Source organism: Sorex araneus, chromosome 6 (assembly GCF_027595985.1).
Source record: "Sorex araneus isolate mSorAra2 chromosome 6, mSorAra2.pri, whole genome shotgun sequence".
In the NCBI taxonomy this organism is placed as follows: Eukaryota; Metazoa; Chordata; class Mammalia; order Eulipotyphla; family Soricidae; genus Sorex; species Sorex araneus.
Genome location: NC_073307.1, coordinates 137,272,046 through 137,294,761, shown reverse-complemented (window position 1 = coordinate 137,294,761; position 22,716 = coordinate 137,272,046). Strand labels below are relative to the sequence as shown.

Here is a 22,716-nt window from a genome sequence, read left to right as displayed (position 1 = left end):
TGGCAGACGGTGCCAAGGATCGAACCGGGATCCTGATCTCTTACCCTTGTCTTATTTTCTTAGTCCATGTCCTGTTTTTTATTTTTGAATGCTTTTGAATACTTCTTAATACTTCTACTTATGATCATTTTTATTTCTTGAAACTTTTATAAGGAATATTTTATACTGAAATGTGCAGTGTTTAGTAAAAAAGTAAAAAAAAAAAAAAAAGACTGTTTCATGCAGTAGAAGAGTTTTTGGTGAATGAATGTGCCTGGTACCCAGAACTCTGTAAGTTTAATTTTGCTTTGTAATACAGGTCTGTGCCTCAGTTTGCCTCAGGTAAGTGCTCTGTGGATTCTTTGTGCTTCATTTTCACTTATTTCCAGAAAGCAGCATCTAGTTACAACTCACTGGCAGTTTTGTTCTTAAGTGTGATAGGCAAAGTTAAAGGGTACTACCCCTCCAGGTTGGTAGCTGTCCTGATATGTTCCCATAGAACCAGGGAATTTGCTCATCCTTCTCCCTGTAGCACTACAGCACTGTCGTCCCGTTGTTCCATCAATTTGCTCAAGCGGGCACCAGTAACATTTCCATTGTGAGACTTGTTGTTACTGTTTTTGGCATATCGAATACGCCACGGGTAGCTTGCCAGGCTCTGCTGTGCGGGCGGGATACTCTTGGGCTCTCCGAGAGGGACAAGAGGGACGGAGGAATCGAACTCCGGTTGGCTATGTGCAAGGCGAATGCCCTACCTGCTGTGCTATTGCTCCAATCCATTCTCTCCCTAGGTCTGTAATTCTACTTATCATCTGGAGGAATTTGCCTCCAGAATTCTTTCTTAAAAAGCATCTTTAAGGCAGTTGGGATAGAGAAGGGACCACTGTGATAAACATAGTTGGAAATGATCACTCTGGAAAAAATTGTGCTGAAAATAGGTGAATATGATAACCTCTCAGTATCTGTATGGCAAACCCCAGAAGAGAAGAGAAGAGAGAGAGAGAGAGAGAGAGAGAGAGAGAGAGAGAGAGAGAGAGAGAGAGAGAGAGAAAGTGCTTGTCATAGAGACAGGTGGGAGGAAGAAGTTGATGGGAGAGAAACTGGGAACATTGATGGTGGGAAATGTGCACTGGCGGAGGGATGGGTGCTGGAATATTTTATGACTGAAACCTGACCATGAACAGCTTTGCAACCGTGTATCTTATGGTGATTCAGTAGAAAACAAATAAATAAAATAAAATAAAAATAAATTTAAAAAATAAAAAAGCTTCTTTATGTTTTTTTCTTACTTATCCTTCAGATAAGTTAAGGGATTATGGGGCTGGAGCGATAGCACAGCAGGTAGGGCATTTGCTTTGCATGAGGCCAACCCTGGTTTGATTCCCAGCATCCCATATGGTCCCCCAAGCACCGCCAGGAGTAATTCCTGAGTGTATGAGCCAGGAGTAACACCTTTGCATTGCTGGGTGTGACCTAAAAAGCCAAATAAATAAATAAATAATAAAGTTAAGGGATTAGACTAGGTGATTTTAACTTTAGAAAAAAATGTTGCCTATCTCACTGTTATCTTGAATATTAAGTTGCATACATAATATTGAAGCATTATAAAAGCATATTTAAAGGGTGCTAGCCTTCATATATAAAAACTTTAGCTATTTTTAAAAATATATTTATTTATTTATTTGGCTTTTGCAATTACACCAGCAATACTCAGGAGTTACTCCTGCCTCTACTCTCAGGAATTACTCCTGGCCGTGCTTGGGAGACCATATGGAATGCCGGGGATTGAACCCAGGTTGGTCATGTGCAAGGCAAAAGCCCTAACCACTGTACTATCACTTTGGCCCAACTTTAGTGATTTTTATTGCTATTTGGTGCTTCTTTAAATTTTTTTTAATTATCTTTTTTTTCCTTATCCTTCTGAAACTGGTCTTTATGGTCATAGTTAAATATATTGAAAAAAATTTTGTATAGCTAAAACCAGATCAGATGACGAATATAGGCTTTCTGCAAATATAGTTCAAATAAATGCAGAAAAATAAACCTCGGAAAATTGCAGTCTGCTTATTTTACTTTTAAATCCCTTCAGCTGGCCAACTTCAAATATTTCTCATAGGCCATCTCACAGATCTGGATTTTTACACCTATGTATTTTGGGATACTTCTGTCTAGCTGGGGGAGAAAGAAATGTGACGACTTACTCAGATCAGAGGGGACAAACTAAATCAGAATCACTGCTTGGTACTATGACCTAATCTCTGCAAATAGATGGTGTGTGTGTGTGTGTGTGTGTGTGTGTGTGTGTGTGTGTTTGTGTGTGTGAGAGAGAGAGAAAGAGAGAAATTTTTGTTTTCCTCTTTCCTACTTTTTGAGTCCTGTTGATTTGGTGTTAATGTGCTTTCATTCATTCTCATGGCATCCTAAATTTTTCTTATTTGTTATTGATTATGTGTTTAAAGGGACATTTATATCCTCCCTCATCCACTACCCTTCTGGAAGCCAGAATCCTGTGCTGGTGTTTGTGTTTTCCTGCATCTAATCTTCTTCTAGGTTAGAGTGGACACTCAGTAGATTGTTGTGGAATGAAACAATGAATTCATCAGTTCACCTATATATTCATCCATACCCTTGGCTGTATGTTCAGAGAGGAAACTGAGGAACAGAATGTCAAATAAAATATTATGGCTATCCCTTTTCATTTTTGGCAAAGATATTCTGAGAATGTTGTACTAGTTTACAGCACACTTAGTCACCTAAAACAGTTCACATTTCCTTCCCGCCCTCTCTTCCTCCCTCCCTCCCTCCCTTCCTTCCTTCCTTCCTTCCTTCCTTCCTTCCTTCCTTCCTTCCTTCCTTCCTTCCTTCCTTCCTTCCTTCCTTCCTTCCTTCCTCCCTCCCTCTCTCCTCTCTCCTCTCTCCCTCCCTACCTCCCTCCCTTCCTCCCCCTTCCTCCCTCCCTCCCTCCCTCTTCCTCCCTCCTTCCTTCCTTCCTTCCTTCCTTCCTTCCTTCCTTCCTTCCTTCCTTCCTTCCTTCCTTCCTTCCTTCCTTCCTTCCTTCCTTCCTTCCTTCCTTCCTTCCTCCCTCCCTCCCTCCCTCCCTTCCTCCCTCCCTCCCTCCTTTCCTCCCTCTCTCCCTCTCCCTCTCTCTCTCCCTCTCCCTCCCTCCCTCCTTTCCCCTCTTTCTTTCATCCTTTCTTGATTTGGGGGCTACAACTGCAGGTTCTCAGGAGTTACCCCTGGCTCTGCTCTCAGGGATCTCTCCTGGCAGAGCTTGAAGGACCATATGGGATGATAAAAATCAAACCTGGGTGGGCTGCATGCAAGGCAAATTCTCCACCTGCTGTACCATCACTCTGTTCCCATTTATTTTCTTATAGTTTTGTACATTACAAGTCTGAAATGAGTTTTATCAGGGTAAAATCAAAGGAGAGGTCTTCTGTCCTGCGTTCCTTCTGGGTGCTGCAGGTGAGAATCTATTTCTCTGTGAAGTTTCTGGGGGCTGCCTTGGCTTATAGTCCCTTCCTTCATCTTCAGAGCTTACTGATTAACTCTCTGTTGCTTTTCTTACTCTGGCCCACTGCTTCCCTCTTTTAAGAGTCCCTGTGGTGACAATAAACCTGACTGATCAATGCAATATACTCATTCCAGATCAAGATCTTTAAGTTAGTCACATCAACAGAATCCCTTTTACCACTCACGGGGACATTTTCATCAGTTCCAAGGATTAAGATGTGGATGCCTTACCACCTCACACCACAGAGACTAGCACACATCCAAAAGAACAAAAGCAACCGCTGTTGGAGAGGATGTGGGGAGAAAGGGACCCTTCTTCACTGCTGGTGGGAATGCCGACTGGTTCAGCCCTTCTGGAAAACAATTTGGACGACTCTCAAAAAATTAGATATTGAATTCCCATTTGACCCAGCAATACCACTGCTGGGAATATATCCCAGAGAGGCAAAAAAGTACAATCGAAACAACATCTGCACATGTATGTTCATCGCAGCACTGTTTACAATAGCCAGAATCTGGAAAAAACCCGAATGCCCCAGAACGGATGACTGGTTGAGGAAACTTTGGTACATCTATACAATGGAATACTATGCAGCTGTTAGAAAAAAGGAGGTCAAGAATTTTGTAGTCAAGTGGATGGGCATGAAAAGTTTCATGCTGAGTGAAATGAGTCAGAAAGAGAGAGACAGACATAGAAAGATTGCACTCATCTATGGTATATAGAATAACAGAGTGGGAGACTAACACCCAAGAACTGTAGAAATAAGTACCAGGAGGTTGACTCCATGGCTTCGAGGCTGGCCTCATGTTCCGGGGAAAGGTCAACTCAGAGAAGCGATCACCAACTACATTGTAGTCGAAGGCCATGTGGGGGAAGGGAGTTGCGGGCTGAATGAGGGCTAGAGACTGAGCACAGCGGCCACTCAACACCTTTATTGCAAACCACAACAGCTAATTAGAGAGAGAAAACAGAAGGGAATGCCTTGCCACAGTGGCAGGGTGGGGTGGGGGGGAGATGGGATTGGGGAGGGTGGGAGGGACACTGGGTTTACGGGTGGTGGAGAATGGGCACTGGTGAAGGGATGGGTTCCCAAACTTTGTATGAGGGAAGTATGAGCACAAAAGTGTATAAATCTGTAACTGTACCCTCATGGTGATTCTCTAATTAAAAATAAATAAATTAAAAAAAAAAAGATGTGGATGCCTTTTTGAAGACTGGGGAGGTGGAGATTGGGATTATTCTGTCTACAATAAACAGACTTACTTTGGAAAAAAAACAGATTTCTTTGGGTAGCTAGAATGGGAATGTTTTTTTTCTGAGATCATTCCTTTTGATGAGATGATATAGTGCTTTACACCTTACCTAGAAAGTTAATATATTAACTTGTGAAGGCAGAGTTGGTCTTTCTCATGGAAGTAAAGATAAATGCCAAGAAAGGCATTTTACTGGATTATTTTCTGGATAAAAAGGAGGATCACATTATTTTATAGCTGGGTCATTAGTAGACTAGCCTGGTGCTTAGGGCCAAGCAAGTACTGCCCCCTGCTGGAGTTGGGCACACATTGGAGTATAGAGTCTCATGAACATTGCTAATGACCTTTATTCATCTATGCTTCCCACCCCCCTCTACACACACATCTTGAAGATTTTAGTACTCATCAATTCTTAGAAAACCTATAAAGAGATATTACTTGCCCTGGGTGACAGTGGAAAGAGGAAATGCCTGTCATCTAACAGGTGTATCTGTTGTTTAGAGAATGGAGAGAACCTATAAATAGTCTGGAACCCAGAATTTTAAATCCAAGTCAGACAAATGGGATCCAACAGTTGTAGACTCTTCCCTGTGGAAGAGAAAGTTATTAATTAGCTCAGCTGTTGGCCCAAGATTGGGCAATCATGGCTTATAGCTCAGAGTTGGCATCACTGAATGGATATATTGAATATTGAATGGAGAGTAGTTCTACAGTAGGTAAGGCCACATTCACTCAACAAATCTTTACAGAATGTTTCTTGGTGCCAGGCTCTTCTATGACATCTGTCAGAAGCAAGTTAAGTATGGCTCCTACTCACCCTGGTCACTCCAGAAAGAGGGATAGATAAGTCAATGGATCTTTAAAAATCAGTGTTAACATTCTGGGGAGAGGGCAACTCAGAGAAGGGATCACCAAGTATAATGCGGTCAGAGGCCATTCGGGGGAAGGGAGATGTGGGCTGAATGTGGGCTAGAGACTGAACACAGTGGCCACTCAACACCTTTATTGAAAACCACAACAGCTAATTAGAGAGAGAGAACAGAAGGGAATACCCTGCCGCAGTGGCAGGGTGGGGTGGGGGGAGATGGGATTGGGGAGGGTAGAAGGGATGCTGGGTTTACTGGTGGTGTAGAATGGGCACTGGTGAAGGGATGAATTCTCGAACTTTGTATGAGGGAAACATGAGCACAAAAATGTATAAATCTGTAATTGTACCCTCACGGTGCTTCACTACTTAAAAATAAATAAATTTAAAAAATCAGTGTTGGGGCTGGAGCGATAGCACAGCGGGTAGGGTGTTTGCCTTGCACTCGGCTGATCCGGATTTGATTCCCAGCATCCCATATGGTCCCCTGAGCACCGCCAGGGGTAATTCCTGAGTGCAGAGCCAGGATTAACCCCTGTGCATTGCCAGGTGTGACCCAAAAAGAAAAAAAATAATAAATAAAAATTAAAAAATTAAAAATCAGTGTTAGCTATGACAAGTGCTAAACAAATAAACAAACAAAAAATAGGTGCTGTTAGAGGTGTCCATGGTGGGGTGGACAGAGGATATGCTTCTGATGAGAAAGCCAGTGAGCATCCCTAAACTGGAATCCTTCACACTAAGATCTAACATTTGAGACAACAGCCTTGGGAAAACCAATGTGAAGTCACTGAGGCAAGGTGGAACTTGTTGGCCTTGAGAAATTGATGACATTTTGGGGAAAGTGGCCAAAACAAACCAAAAAAAGATGGAAGAGTAGAAGGGAGGGGTTCTCAAGGACCTTAAGGGCAATGGAAGGGAATTTGTGGGTTTATTCCAAAGAAATGGCTCATAGGGAAATAGCATTTTAGTTAATGGGATTGATTTTAGTCAAGCAATTTATTTTCAGGCAGAAGCAATAGGAGAGTGGGTAGGGTTCTTGCCTCGCATGCAGTTGATCTGAGTTTGATTCCAGAACCACCAATGGTCCTCCAAAGGTCACCAGGAGTGATCCTTGATCACACTGCTAGGAGCACCCAGAGATGTGGCTCAAAATAAACCAAAATTGATTTTCTGTTGCTTGATTAAAAAACAACAACAACCACTTAGTCAACCTTTTAATTAAAGTGTTTCATGGATATTGTCTGCAAGAGCCTGTGAACCAGAGCAACCATCTGAGACAGGATGGCTGACCTGGCTTTGCCCAGGCTGCTCCGTCAAGCAGCATTCCAGGTCCCATGGCCACCTGCGGGTTCAAAGGATTTTCTTGGTTTCCCAACGGGTGCTGACTTAAGGATTTCCTGGGTATTCTTGAACTCCGAATTCTGCTTTGCACCCCCCCCCTAAAATTAGTGCTGGGACTAACCATAAATTGTTTCATTAAAAAGGGAATAAAACCAGACCATCAGGTTGACTTACGTGTATTGATTTTGAATGTGAATACAGAAACATCACACACAGAAACCATCTTTCTATCTTTGCTCTCTTTAATGATCCTGCGCCTCATGCAGCCACTATAGGCACTATTTTCATTGTTGAAAAAGAGGCAGTGAGGGGCTTCAGAAAGAACCGGCAGGCATAACCCCAAGAATATAGATAGCATAAAGGGAGAATGGTCATTGATCCACTTAGCTTATTAGAATATGACCATGTCCTTCTGCCAAGATTAAAATAGCACTGTGAGTTAGAGGACAAAACATGACCTGGAGGGAGGTGTCTTGTTCTTCCCTCTAGCCTAGATAAAATGGGCCAGAAAGATGGTAGCAAGGGCTTTAGTCCCAGCTGCATCCTCTGAAAGCACAATATGTATGTTTAGATATGCATGCACTGGCTAGGCAACAGAGATTTATCCACGGCCACGTGCCCAGTAAATAGCAAAGGTGGCATTCCACACCCTGGTCTTCCAGATTCCAAAGCCTGAGTTTTAATTTTTTTGTGTTTTTCTTTCACTATTTTTAGCAATATAAAAGATGGTAAAATGTATATAAACACATTAGTCATGATATTAGCCATTCCGAGGATGAAATTCAGTGGCATTAGAGCTATTATCATTGCTGTGCAACCGCCGTCAATTTACAAAAAATTTTCCAGGACATTATTTGTCCTTTCATGTCTGGCTTCATTTACTTAGCATAAGGACTTCAGGGTTTACCCACATTGTAATATGTGTTAGCACTTCAATTTCTTTTGGAGGGTGAATAATGTTCTGCATTATAAATATTGTATGCATGTGCCACATTTGTTTATTCACTGTTCTCTTGATGGGCACTTGGGTTATTTCCATGTTTTGACTATTGTGAATAATGAACCCTGCAATGAGCACCGGCATACTAGTATCCACTTGAGTCCCTGTTTTCAATTTTTGGAATATATACCTGGAAGTAAAATCATTGAGTCATATGCTAATTCGATGCTTGTATTTGGAAAAAATTACCAAACTACTGGTTTCCATAGCAGCCATAACTTTTTACATTCCCACCAACAGTGTGCAGAGGTTCTTATTTTTCTCTCTCCTTATCAATAATTTTTATTTTTTCCTTTTCTTTCATTATTTTTTCTTTTTTTCTTTTCACATTATCATTACCCAGGTGGAGTGGAATCTTCTCATGGTATCTCATTATAGCTAGTCATGATGGGTACTTCAATGACATGTATGAAGCTGGATATCTTCTCATGAACCTAATATAGACATTTGTATATCTTCTTTGGGGATAGGCAAAGTTGTGTAATTTGTCCATTTTTGAAATAAGAATCTAATGAACATTTTTTGTTTTTGTGTGGTTAAGTTGGAGGAATTCCTTTAATATTCTGCCTATTCAGAATCTTTTTGTACTCACTATTCAGATTGCAGATGTGTGAATATTTTCTTCCAGTTTGTAGGTTGTCTTTTCACTTTCTTAATAATACCCTTTGATTCATGAAAGCTTTTTGTTTTAATTTTCTATTACTCTAAAATACAGTTTATCGGGGCAAGGAGCGATAGCACAGCGGGTAGGGCATTCACCTTGCACGCAGCCGACCCGGGTTCGATCCCCGGCATCCCATATGGTCCCCCAAGCACCGCCAGGAGTAATTCCTGAGTGTAAAGCCAGGAGTAGCCCCTGAGTATCGCTGGGTGTGACCCAAAAAGCAAAAAAAAATAATAAAATAAAATACAGTTTATCTTTCGCCGTTGTTGTTGTTGTGATTGTTGTGATTGTTGTTGCTCATGCTTTGCATTTCATAGTTATGACCAAATTCAAGATGTCATAGTTAATCAACTTCAAGATCTAGGTTTTCTTTTGCTTTCCTCTCCTTTGAATAATATGCTGTCATCTAGATTTTACTACTTACTACTTCACTGAGTTAATTTCAGAGAGGTCACTTAAACAAGTCCCTGATATCTGTCCTGGAGGGTCCTCAGAGTATGACGAAACCAAACCCACCATGACCTATGCCAGATGACAGCGTGAGACTCTTGGTTGATTCCCCCAATATTTGTAGAAAAAAATTCACTACATTTAATGAATAGTCTCTTATTTTCCCAGTGTATTTTTTCCCTACAATACTATAATATTCTTGGAACCTAGAATACTAGAATATTAGAATGTTCTTGGGCTAAGAGCAGAGGGTAAAGTTCCTTTAAGTGACACTACTGGGAAAATTTTCAGTTCTGTGTCAAACTTCCACATTTAGGGGAGAAAAATAGAAAACCACAAGATTCAAGTAGTTAAAAGCTATCCCGGAGACTAGGGTAGGTTCCTGTTAGAATCCCAAAGCATGTTGGGGATCCCTAATGGGGGTTTGAATGAGGCCAGATTCACTTTCTTTCTCAGCTATCTGACCTAGTTCTGCTTCCTTGTCATCTTTGTGCAAAGGGTTCTGGAAATAAAGAGTTGATTTTAAAAAAAAAAGAAAATCAAAGCTAGTTTTCTTACTTAGTCTGTGTCCTCTGGGTAACTTCTGACTGATTCCTCTTATCTATTTTGTCAGATGATTTTCTTTCTCGTTTGTTTAAGGTGCGTAAAGGAAAAAAAAGTAAAGAAAAAAGAAAAGCAGAAAGAACCTCCTCAGAAAGGAATAATTGTTTTCTCATGGGAAAGAGCCCTCTGTTGTATTTGGGGACTGAATGAAGTTCTGCCAATGACTTCACCCTTGTAAAACATTGAAATTCTCCCAAACATACTAATTAAGATACTTTAAAAAAAATCTCTGTTGGTTTTAGCTTTGAAGATACCATAAAAATAGCATGCTGCAAAATTGAGGAGCCAAGTTCGGAGGAAATGACATGATCTCTCCTCTTGGCACTTGGTCTGGCACTTGAGTGGCCCTGTCTTGAAAGTGAGTTCCGAATGTTTTGATGACTCAAATGTCTAGGCTGCATGGTGCCGTCATGCAGCTGAAAGCTTTCTCCTGGAGTTCTGCAATGCACAACCTCTGTAGCTGCAAGGAGTGGACTGGTGTAACCCATAAAAATAGAAATGATTTGTTGGTTGGACAGATAACTCAGTGGTAAGGTGCTTGCCTTGTATGTGCTGGACCCGGATTGAGTCCATACAAGGAAGAACCCATGTGGCTCCTGAAACTTCTCCAGAAATGATCCCTGAGTAAAGAGTCAGGAGTTAAGTCCTGAGCTCTTTTAGGTGTGGCAAAAAAATAGAAATGAGCATAAGTACCCCAGCAATACATACTTGTTTATAAATTAAATGTGTCTGTGCATCAATCTACTTAGATGGTATATTGGTACAGTATGTTTTCCTTTTAATTTTATTAAGTAAAAATAATGGGGACTGGGAAATAGTACGGGGTTAAGGCATGTGCGAGGCATACACCCAACCCTTGTTCGATCACACGGTCTTCTGAGCGTTGTCAGTATAACCCTGGAGGTCCGTGAGTAATACCAAGTGTGGTCCTGGAGGTCCCCAACCATCCTGTTCTTTTCTGGCACAGCAGTGCCTGAGCTGTGCCACATTCTCAGGCCCTAGCATTGAACCATCTAGTGCAACTGGCAGAGAATCACTGGGCGTGGCACCAAGTCCCTTGAGCACCCGTTGGAGGAGGCGTTGCTCAATTAAACATTAATTCAAACAAGTTTTTATCTGTTTTGCGGTGAGTGGTTTTGGACACCCTTCAAGGAAGGCCATCCCACTTTAGACACGTTGTCTCAGAGAAATTCATATTCCCTTCTCCAGCATCACAGGCAGGGCAACACATTTTTCGGGTGACTTTGCTTCTTAGTTGTAGAGTTCATAATGTGAGTCTTCCTCTTTCCTTCTAGGACCCGCCTCTCACCTGTCTGCTTCCCTTTCAGAGTACACAGTTATTAATGAAGGCTGCCCTGGAGCTGAGTGGAACATCATGTGCCGGGAGTGTTGTGAATATGACCAGATCGAATGCATCTGCCCCGGGAAGAAGGAAGTGGTGGGTTACACCATCCCTTGCTGCAGGAATGAGGATAATGAGTGTGACTCCTGCCTTATTCACCCAGGTGAGTGTGAACATGGGGCTTTCGGGCTGAGCTGATGTTTTCTGAGGTGGAGAGTAGAAATAGACTGAATATTTAGACTCTGGAAATATGTCCTCAAACAACTGTAATGTTATTACTATTAAAAATGGCATAGTTTGGCCTTATCTATTGATGGACAAAGAAACTGGAGGAGTTGGTACTTGTGTTACTCATTTGGTCTTTTGACACACAATGAGTGGCTCCTACATGTCAAGTGCTAAGAATATAGTAATTTCACACACACACACACATACACACACACGTTTGCTGCATTTCAAGAGCTGGAAATCCAGTGAAAATGATGAAGGAATCAACACAACACATGAGATACAATACAACATATGGTAAGAGGTAGGAGACAAGAGCAAACCCAAGATACGCAGGAGCATGGATGGGTGGGGTTGGTAGAGGGAAGGTCAGTGATAACTTATTAGAAACGGTAAAAATGTGAGAGAAAGAAGCAGCAAAATGGAAAGGGTACAAGGAATCTCTTAGAAAAATTCAGGCATAGAGGACAGTATGTGCTAAGGTCTATGGCACGAAAAGATAACTGAATTTACAGTATGTTTTAGCATGAAGAAAAGATTAGAGGCTAGGTAAAACTAGGACTGAGTGGATAACCAAGACTTCAGTGAACCTAGAAGTTCTGTGGTTAAAGAGAACTATGGCAGAAGTATTTGAGAACTCTCAGAGTGGGGGGAGGGGTGATGGGACTTGAAGTCAGTTGCATGGAGAAGGAAGAGAAGAACTCAAGGATGATGCTCTGACCTTGAATTGAAAATTTGGGAGATAATTTTCAATGGTCACAGTAATGTGGAGCATCTTAGGGTAATATGAAACCTTCCTAGGTATTGTGCCTAGTTATTTGTCTTTGCCTTCGAACCTACCTTGCTTCAAACCCTCCACCGGCCATGGAAGGACAGTGATTGTGCTTTTTCATTCAAGTGCTTACAGGGTGAAGACTTGTGTGAACATGGGGTCTCAGCATGAATCTGATTTCCAGTGAGTACAGTTAGTAAGGTTCCTATCTTGGCATCACATATGGTCCCCTGAACGTTTCAGGAGTGATCCCGAAATGCAGAGCCCCAAGTACAGCTGGACATGGCCCCCAAAACAAAGAACTAATAAACAACACGTGGTTTCCACTGTGATCAGCAACTCACAGAGGATAATGTATGTTATCAAGAACATTCTTTTGTGGAAAGTGAGAGGGGAAAAAAAACAGGGCTCAGCTGTAAATATGGTACATCAAAGCTTCCTTCTTGGAAGAGAATAATGCTGAGTTTCAAAATAGGGATGATCTCAGTATTGCACATTTGATCCAGAAAAGAAACCCAGTGCCCCAATTCCTTGATGTGTGAGCTTGGTTTGTGAGGAGAGAACTGGCTAATGCCTGCACCATCTCGGGATTCTGAGAACTAAGCAATGACCTCGGGTCCTTGGCAGTGATGTGGATGTCTCTTTGTATGATTTCATTATTTTCAAAAGTCTAGTGGGGCCGCAAAAAATAGCTCACCACTATGGAATATGTTATTTGCATGCAGGAGGCCCAGGTCTATCCCCAAGCATTGCATATCCTCCCAAGCACGAGTCTCCCGCAGTCTAACACTGAGCAAAGAATAGCTCCAGAGCACTGCAAGGTATGGTTCAGATGCCAACCCCCCTCCAGACTACTGGCTAATGTTAGGGTGAGATGAGACTTTGGCATGGAGGCATATGTTGCTGGGGCTCTGTGCTTCCTATTGTATCATGCAGGAGGCAAGCCCACAGCGCCCCCTAGAGCCAGGTTTGGGTAGAAGTGGTGAAGAGCTGCCTCACACTAACCATTTGGCTACCCTAAAACATGGCTGGATAATTTTTCTAAACAAAATTTCAAACCGGTAGGCTGAAGACTTGGCCAATCAACACTGGCAATCAAAGAGGTCTCTGTGTGTGTCAGGGTGTCCTCAAACATTTCACATACTTACCTGGCTTAATTCACTCGAGTCCTTATTCATTTCAGTGTTCCCATCATCAGACTTTCGGATGCTCAAAGTCCCTTCATGTGCTTCTTTGTTCTGACACTGCCATACTCGTTTTTGAAGGCTTTCTTGATTTCTCAGATAACAGGATAATTTGGGCACTTCTTGTTCGTTTTCTGATTTAGGTGTGAGGGCCAGCCATTTCTCAAAGAAACTCTGAACTGAGGCCCCAATCTAGCTGCCTGAGGTGTTCCTTGAGAAGTAACAAGTTTATGCTTATATTTAAGTTTGACTGTAATGTCCTTGCTTACTTTTTAATTTTGTATCTGTCTTCTCTCATAGTGAAAAAATATTAAGCCAACCACTTATTTGTTTTATCACCCATGGTAACATAATGTAATTGTGCAAAATAGCATTATCAGTCACCATTATAAGTTCACTGAATAAAGTCATCATAGTTTTGTGATTGTTAACTTTAGAGTTCATCCCCACTATATATCCAGTCACAATATAATGTTTTGAAGCCGATTTGTATTGTTCTTTTTTCTGTTGGGAAAATAGCACATATTTGATATATAGAGAACTTTATTATTTCCACCTGTTCTCTGTGTTTGATAATATAAGCAAATATGTATATATGGATATTCTTTTATGCATCTTTCCCCTGTCAACATAAAGTATAGCATGCATAAATATTGCTAACTCATTTCCTTTTTCTCTTAATTATATATACTGGAGTTCACTCACAGACAGTAGGAGGTAATCATTGCTCTAATGTATTTTTTACACTTGCATCTGGCTGTGTGAACTAGCATGTTTTGGGAATTTAGGTTGTTTTCCGCCTTGGGCTGTTATAAATAATACAAATAATGCTAGAGTAAATGGCCTTAGGCATTAGATGCTTTTGCTGGGTCAAAGGGAGGTGTGTGCATCAGTTTGCTAGCCACTGCCAAATTCTCTCTGCATTTGGCCGTCCAGCAGGCAGATTTTCTAAAAGCCTTGCCACAGACTATGTCATTATGAATTCTACCCATTTCATCCAGGAGAAATGGGGTCTCCGCATGGGTTTAAAATGCCTTTTCTAACACCATGACAGAGAGCAACTCTCTCTGCCAGTGACAATATAGCATAGGGCCAGTGGCTGGGGACACAGTGGCTGGGATGCCAGCGGTAACTGCCATGATGTCTGGTGGCACTAGGGTCTCACAGGACCAACTCTGTATATTAGAAGGGCTCCCAAGAAATACTCAGAGAGGCCTGGGGACCACTCTCAGTGATATTCCGCCAACTAGACCAGATGGTTTAGTGCTCAGAATCAGCGCCATGGATGCTGTGCTGGACACCACCAGGATAATAATCCCCACGATATTTGGGAACATCAAGTCTAGGGTTACAACTGATGATGCTTGGTGCCAGTGCTTGCAAGGAAGGAGTCCCTGGCCACTAAGTTATCTCCTTTAATTGCATTTTTCTGTGGTTCCAGGCTTGTCGCTTAAATCTTGTGCTCTGGCAATTCTGAGACGCACTTGGAGTCTCTTTAACATAACTTTGCTCATCTTAATCACCAGGCTGGTTTTTGTGGTGTGCAAAGAGGTGGATATAAAGCTCTCTCCTATGGAAATCACCCTGTATATTGTATAGACAGCATGTATATCTACAGACAGCAATAAACCTGATTTCAACCCAAATCACAGGAACATGCTGTCAGCTGAAGGAAATGCTGGTTTTACTCAAAAGATTCAGAAATCTGCATTAGTAATTTAGTCATCCATCCAATCTATCTATTTATTCACTCCAATAATATCCAGTGGAGATTATGCACCAGACGCACATATGCACTGTAGCAAGTGCTGAGGACAAATAGCTAAACCACATGCCATCCCTGGCTTTAGTCTATTAGGGGAAGCAGGAAGTTAAAATTGACCATGCTATACCCAATGTTGCTCGAGGGCTACTCCTGCCTCTGTGCTCAGGGGTCAATGCTGTCATTGCTAAAGGGACCATATACTGAGCCAAGGATTTTGCTTTTTTGGGTTACACCTGGCGATTCACAGGGGTTAATCCTGGCTCTGCACTCAGGAATTACTCCTGGCGGTGCTCAGGGGACCATATGGGGTGCTGGGAATCGAACCTGGGTTGGCCGTGTGCAAGGCAAACGCCCTAGCTGTTGTGCTATCACTCCAGCCCAACTTTAGTTTAATTTTTAAACTTTGTTTTACTCACTGTGATTCACAGTACATCAGTGGGTTTATAATAAACCACTACCACCCCAGAAAAAAATGCTTTCTCTATTGAATAAATAAATAAATAAATAAATAAATAAATAAAATTGACCATGCTATATGCCATGGTCGGGACAAGACAAATAAAAATATAGAAGTGCAGAATTATAATAATATTATGGGTTGATGGGGGCTGGAGCGATAGCACAGCGGGTAGGGCGTTTGCCTTGCACTCGGCCAACCCGGGTTCGAATCCCAGTGTCCCATATGGTCCCCTGAGCACCGCCAGGAGTAATTCCTGAGTGCATGAGCCAGGAGTAAGCCCTGTGAAATGCCAGGTCTAACCCCCCCCAAATAATAATAATAATATGGTTTGCTTACTATGTACTGGACTCCTTACAGGTGTTCATTTGATTGTGACAACAACTCCATGAAGTAGGTACCATTTTAAAATTTGTATTCCAGGTGAGGATATTGAGGCACAGAGGGTTTAAACAATTTGCTCAAGGACAATGACAGTATTGAAATTTAACTCTTCAGTTGAATAGAAAAGGTTGAATCCTCTCTGCCTGTCTTCACTATCCCTCACCCCACAAGAGACCCAGTTTAAAATAACTCTGTCTGGGAACTTCTAGAGTCTCACTGATGTAGCTTGAAAGTGGAATTAGCCTGATACCTTCCAGGGTGGGCCATTAAGCATTCAGAGTGGTCACATATGTATATGGAATGGAAATACTTAGCTGGGGATGTAGTTCAAAGGATTGACATATGTGAGGTCCATGTGTGATTCCCGGTACCACATAGTCCCCTGAGCACCACCAGTAATAACTCCTGAATACTGCACTGAGCACTGGGCATAGCCCCTGAGCATGTCCTGTGAGGCCTCAAAACAAAAAAAGAGTAGTGGAATGAGAAGATATTTACTATGTGTATGCTATAAGCTTAATTTAGATAATAGTGTGTGCATATAGAGAAAAGTATTACCAGTTGATGATGGGGCTTTAGGTATTAATTTTATTATTTTTATTTGTCTGAATTTATGAATATTATACCATAGACATACAAGTAAAAGTAGAAAAATGCACTATACTGACAGTCAATCTTTCACTATTACTCTATGTTCATTTAAACATCAGCCACTGGATTAAGGCACTTGCTTTGAATGTTGCTGACCCCAATTTGATCCCCATCACTGCATATGGTCCCCTGAGCACTGTCAGGAGTATTCCTTGAACACTGAGACAGGAGTAAGCTCTGGGCATGGCTGGGTGTAACTCACTATGGAGATGGTTTGGATCACCTTTAAAATGATGCCATCTGAATTCTAGGGTCTTGCATTTTCCTAGGACAAAGATTTTCTTTCCTAAACATTATCTCTATACCTTTCAAAGTGTGGGTTCCCTCCATTGAGAGAAGGCTCTGTGATGATAGTGGATTATTTTATTTATTTATTTTTTGTGTTCTTTTTTTTTAAATATTTTTAATTTTGTTGAATCACCATGAGATAGTTACAAGCTTTCATGTTTGGGTTACAATCTCACAATGATCAAACACCCATCCCTCCACCAGTGCACATTCTCCACCACCAATATCCCGGGTATTTTTACCACCTTTACCACCCTCCACCTGCCTCCATGGAAGACAATATTCCCCATACTCTCTCTTTACTTTTGGGCATTAACACAGACACAGACACTGAGATGTCATCATGTTTGGTCCATTATCTACTTTCGGCATGCATCTCCCATCCCAAGTGGTTCCTCCAACCATCATTCTCTTAGTGATCCCTTCTCTATTCCATCTGCCTTCTCCTCTCTGCTCATGAAGCAGTCTTCCAGCTCTGGGGCAATCCTCCTGGCCCTTGTATCAATAGTGGATTATTTTAGATACTCCGTCAAACCTGCAAGTACTTAACTCTCCCTCTTTTTTGGAAATGTTGCAGGTTGTACCATATTTGAGAACTGCAAGAGCTGCCGGAATGGCTCATGGGGAGGCACGCTGGACGATTTCTATGTGAAGGGGATCTACTGTGCTGAGTGCCGGGCCGGCTGGTATGGAGGAGACTGCATGCGTGAGTAACCCCTGAAATAGCTCCATCCAACAGCTGTTCTGTTGCAATGGCTCGGTTTGCAGTCAAATCAGGTTTAGCTTACTGGAATTGGAATTCAGGAAAGCTTGTTGCTAAAGGAGTTTCTAAGCTCAGGGAAACTCCTAGTGGGCCCTGGAGACCTGGATTGAACCGTGTTGGCAATGTGAAGGCAAGCACCCTACCCACATCCTGTATTATCTCTCGGCCCCTAGAGGGGTTTCTGAGTAAGACTTAAAACAGCAAAGATGTGCTTCTATCTGCTGGATGTGGATTTTGATATCCGTTTGGAATTGGCCACAGGAGGTTTACGTCTGCTCTGAGATCGTTCCCTTTCTCCTAGATGAAGCCAAGGTCTGCTGCACACAGCGTACACACACAGTTGCAAGTAATTATCATTACACACTTCCAGTGAGGCTTCAAAAAGACTAAGTCTCAGGGTGAACTTCTTTTTTTTTTTGCTTTTTTTGGTCACACCTGACAATGCACAGGGGTTACTCCTGGCTCTGCACTCAGGAAGTACTCCTGCCAGCGCTGAGGGGACCATATGGGATGCTGGGAATCGAACCCCGGTCGGCCACGTGCAAGGCAAACATCCTACCCGCTGTGCTATATTGCTCCAGCGCCGTCAGGTGAACTTCTTGAACCCTAAGTTAAATTCTTGAATTCCACATCAAATTGTCAGAATATTGCTTGTCCTGGGAAGGATTCTTTCTGAATTCTATTAAATCTTCCAAAAATTTCTTAATCTGTATTAGGGTTCCTCTATGAGTCTCAAGATTTCTTTGAAAATGGAGTAGAATGCTCATCTTAAGACTCCCCTCTGCACTCCACTCATTTGTGGAATATAAAATAACATAGTATGAGACTGACACCCAAGGACAGTAGACATAAGGGTCAGGAATATTACCCCATAGTTGGAAGCCTATTCATGAACTGGGGGAGGAGGCAGCTGGAATAGAGAAAGGATCACTAAGACAATGATGGTTGGAGGAATTGTTCGGGAAGGAAGATGTGTGCTGAAAGTAGATAAAGGACCAAATGTAATAACCTTTCAGTATCTGTATTGCAAACCATAATGCCCAAAAGTAGAGAGAGAGAGAGTATGGGGGAAATTGTCTGCAATGGAAGCATGGGGAAGGTTGGAAAGGGAGTATGTACTGAGGACATTGGTAGTGGAGAAAGTGCACTGGTGGAGGGATGGGTATTTGACCATTGTATGATTGAAACTCAAAAATGAAAGCTTGTAACTATATCTCACAGTGATTCAATTTTAAAAAAAAGGAAAAAAATATTCCCCTCTGCACTGTCCTTCCAAGAGTCTTTGTGTGGGGGCAGAAGTGACAGTACAGCAGGTAGGTCCTTTGCCTTGCATGCGGCTGACCTGAGCTCAAACCCCAGCATATTCCATATGATCCTCTGAGCCCACCAGGAGAGATTCTCGAGTACAGAGCTAAGAGTGAGCCCTGAGCACTGCTCGCCCACGCTCCCCCCACCCACCCAAAGGGGTCTTTATATGAAAACTGTGTTCTGTTAGTTCTAGTTGACATGCCCCTGTTTGAATCAGACGCAGTCGGGATGGTCTTACAATCTGAACTTTTTCTTTACTTGGACCACAGATATGGTCAGTTTATTGAACTAGTCTGCCTGATCCACCCTTAGCAAAATGACTCGTGTTTCAAGAGTCCAGGGCAAAGCAGGTGGCCTGTGTGGTCTGTGGAGGAGGGACTCCAGGTCATCCAGCAGAGGAGCATGTTGGTGCTTCATGGTGAACCTGAGAGTTGTGTTACCTGGTGCCCAGGTCACTTACAAAGTGCTGATCTGAGCAGCAGGTTTAGAACTTCCATACCTTCTTTTGATGGTTTCTAGAAAACTAAATTTATCCCAATCATAGATTATATTCTAGTGGGTTCCCTGATGGATTTAACTCAGGTCTTCCCTTAGTAGCTGTTCAGCAGCTTAAGCTCTGGAATGACAAAGATCAGGGTTAGTAAGTTAGTAATGGCTTGCTCTGTCACGAGCATTGTGACCATGGGCAAGTCAATTAGCCTCTCAGTCTCAGTTTCCTATTCTTTAAAAGGGGAAGAATGTCATCAGCCTTAGAGGGCTATTCTGACAAAGCAATGGGATCATGCCTTAGAGACACTCAGCATACTAACTGTCTCATAGCAAAAAAACTTGAACAATGCAAAAAAACATAGTTGCCCTTGGATATGGGTTTGAACTGTGTGGGTCCATTAATATGCACTTATTTCAATAAATATGATCACTGTATACATCATGATACCTGTAAATGCATATTTTTACATTGCCTTTTCACTTTTAATATCTAGCATTAGCAATATCATTCGTAGCTATAGTTTTTTATATCCTAGGAGACAATATTGATGTTAGTACAGAGATTATTCAGCTTAAACAGACATGACATAAATGTGTGGTACTGATAAATACAGTACAGTATTATAAGTGTACTTTCTGTTATGACTTTTCTTAATATCATTTTATTTTCTCTAGTTGACTTTTATTGAAAGAGTATTTACATATGTATGTGTATCATCAAACTATGTTATGGAGTGTTTATGGTATTGGTAAAATTTCTGCCCAACAGCAGGTTCCTAAGTTGTTAGGTCTTAGAGAGTCAAAAGTTAGTCTTAGGGGCCGGAGTGATAGCACAGCGGGTAGGGCGTTTGCCTTGCACGCGGCCAACCGGGGTTCGATCCCCAGTATCCCATATGGTCCCCCAAGCACCACCAGGAGTAATTCCTGAGTGCAAAGCCAGGAGTAACCCCTGAGCATCGCTGGGTGTGACCCCCCCAAAAAAAAGAAGTTTGCCAGTACTTAGCAGACCCTGGCTGGACCCCTGACACTGCATGGGGTCCCTGAGCCCACCAGGAGTCAGCCCTGAGCCCTGAGTAAACTGGGTATGACCAAAAAATCCAAATAAAAATTATGTTTAAAAAAAAAGTTATTCTTAGTTATTTGATCCAGAACCCTTGATCCCCTGTTGACCAAAGGTCAACCGTATATAATTTATTTGACATATTTCTCAATTGCTGAGTGGGTTGGTGGTCCAGAGATAAATATACTTACAATAAAAGCTTAGTAAGAGCAAATAAAGGAGTTGAGATGACATCTATAATGGTAGAACATATGCCTAATATGTGCAAGACCCCAAGTTCAATTCCTGGCTTTGTATGACACCCCACGCACTGCTAAGTGCAGCTGGTGGACTAGGTTCCATACGAGTGTCATAGGAAATGACCCCCGGTTCTCCTAACACCACTGGTTGTGGCCCCTGAAAATGAAAGAAAAGTGGAGGGGAAAAAATGTTCATTTGTACAGGGCATATTTTTTCTGTTGCTGATGACTTTGGTTCTCTCCTCTTTGGCTATGGGACACTCCTCATTTCTGTGTGGGTGTGAGTGAGTGACAAAGGGTGTGTGACGAGGTGCTGTTTAGCAGGATTCTAGAGTCATTATAAGTAACTTCTGTTGTGTTGTCTGTGTCTGTGGGTTTGTTTTCATTGACCATTATTTATTCCTTTGCTGTGTCTCTTCATATCCTACTTAGGAGTGAGATTATTCAGCCTTTGCTTTTCTCCTTCTCACTTATTTGCTTAGCATGACATTTTTCAGTTTCATTCATATTATGGCAAATGGAAAAATTTCATCATTTTTTTAATAAAAGAAATCTGAGTAGCATTCCATTGTGTGCATGTGCTACATCATTTTTATCTGGTCATCTCTCTTGCAATACTTAGATAATTTCCAGATCTTGACAATTATTGTAAATAGAAAAACTGCAGTAGATATAAGTATACTTTAATGTTTCTGGTTTGGTGTTTTTGCATTCTTTTAATAGATACCTATGAAAGGAGTTGCTAGAGATGTGTAGTGCTATTTGAATTGTTTTTTTAAATTTTATTTTTGACATCTCCATACTGTTTTCCTTAGAGCCTCAATCAGTTTATATTCTCACCAACTGTAAAAGAAGATTGGTTCCTTTTTATCCCCACCAACAACTGTTGTTTCTGTGGTTTTTTTTTTCCCCATGTAGCCTCCTCTCACTGGTGTGACATGACATACCAATATTGTTTCTATGATAACTAGTATTTTGAACATTTTTCCATGTTCCTATTCTGTCTCTGTTCTTAACCATAGCCCCATCCAACTCCATTAGGGAGTTTCCCCTCTAACATTCATATTGTTTTTGAAGAATTCTTACAAAACCTCTGCTGAGAATAGAACAGATGTGAGTCTGTAGCATGAGAGTACTAGTAGTTTGGGACAGTCACACAAGGAATAAGGGAACATACTAGCTCAGGGAACAATAAAGCATGTCCCAGAAAGACCAAGGACACAGTTGAAGCTGGAACTCTTCTGAAAGTGAGGTTGTCAGGATGGTTGGAATACTGTTCTCTAGCAGTGCAGTAGAAGGGGTGAATTAAACTAGTCATTTGTTTGATCCGGGATAGAGTAAGACATGACTGTCTGGGTTGGGTATGACAGGAAACCAGAAAGATCCTGTTGGAGAGAGAAGAGCAAAATGATGTCTCAATGAGGTGGAAAAGTATGCTTTGTGTTAGTGAAATAGTATCTATAAAATGGTCACTGTAGTCACTGTATCACTGTCATCCCATTGCTCACTGGTTTGCTCAAGCGGGCACCAGTAACGTCTCCATTGTGAGACTTGTTGTTACTGGTTTTTGGCATATTTGATATGCCCTATTCGGTAGCTTGCCAGGCTCTGCTGTGCGGGTGAGATACTCTCAGTAGCTTGCCAGGCTCTCTGAGAGGGGCAGAGGAATCGAACCCGGGTCGCACATGCAAGGCAAATGCCCTACCCGCTGTGCTATTGCTCCAGCATGTTAGGTGAAGATACTAAAATTTATTTGTTAAAAATTTAGTAACTATAGTTTACTATCTATATGTAAAATTTACTATCTATAAAATGGTTCCTGTAGTCAGAAGATAAAATATGTGAGTTGTAGCGTTCAAGGACAGTTCTGATAAGGTGCTTATCTTTTTTTTTTTTTTGGCCACCTCTTTTTTTTTTTTCCCTTTTTGGGTCACACCTGGCAATGCACAGGGGTCACTTCTGGCTCATGCACTCAGGAACCACCCCTGGCAGTGCTCAGGGTACCATATGGGATGCTGGGAATTGAACCACATGCAAGGCCACGTGCAAGACAAACGCCCTATCTGCTGTGCTATTGCTCCAGCCTCAGGTGCTTATCTTTATTACACAGTGAT

At 41.8% G+C, this 22,716-nt stretch overlaps 1 protein-coding gene across 3 annotated transcripts in view; it reads left to right on the top strand.

Moving 5' to 3' along the window:
• Positions 1-22,716, top strand: part of PAMR1 (peptidase domain containing associated with muscle regeneration 1) — a 128,313-nt gene that overhangs the window by 50,344 nt on the left and 55,253 nt on the right. For all 3 annotated transcript variants that reach the window (XM_055141951.1, XM_055141950.1, XM_055141952.1), the window contains exons 2-3: positions 11,001-11,177; positions 17,321-17,449. In XM_055141951.1, the coding sequence (XP_054997926.1) occupies positions 11,048-11,177; positions 17,321-17,449 (259 nt within the window). In that variant the 5' untranslated portion in view covers positions 11,001-11,047. The remainder of the gene's footprint in view (positions 1-11,000; positions 11,178-17,320; positions 17,450-22,716) is intronic.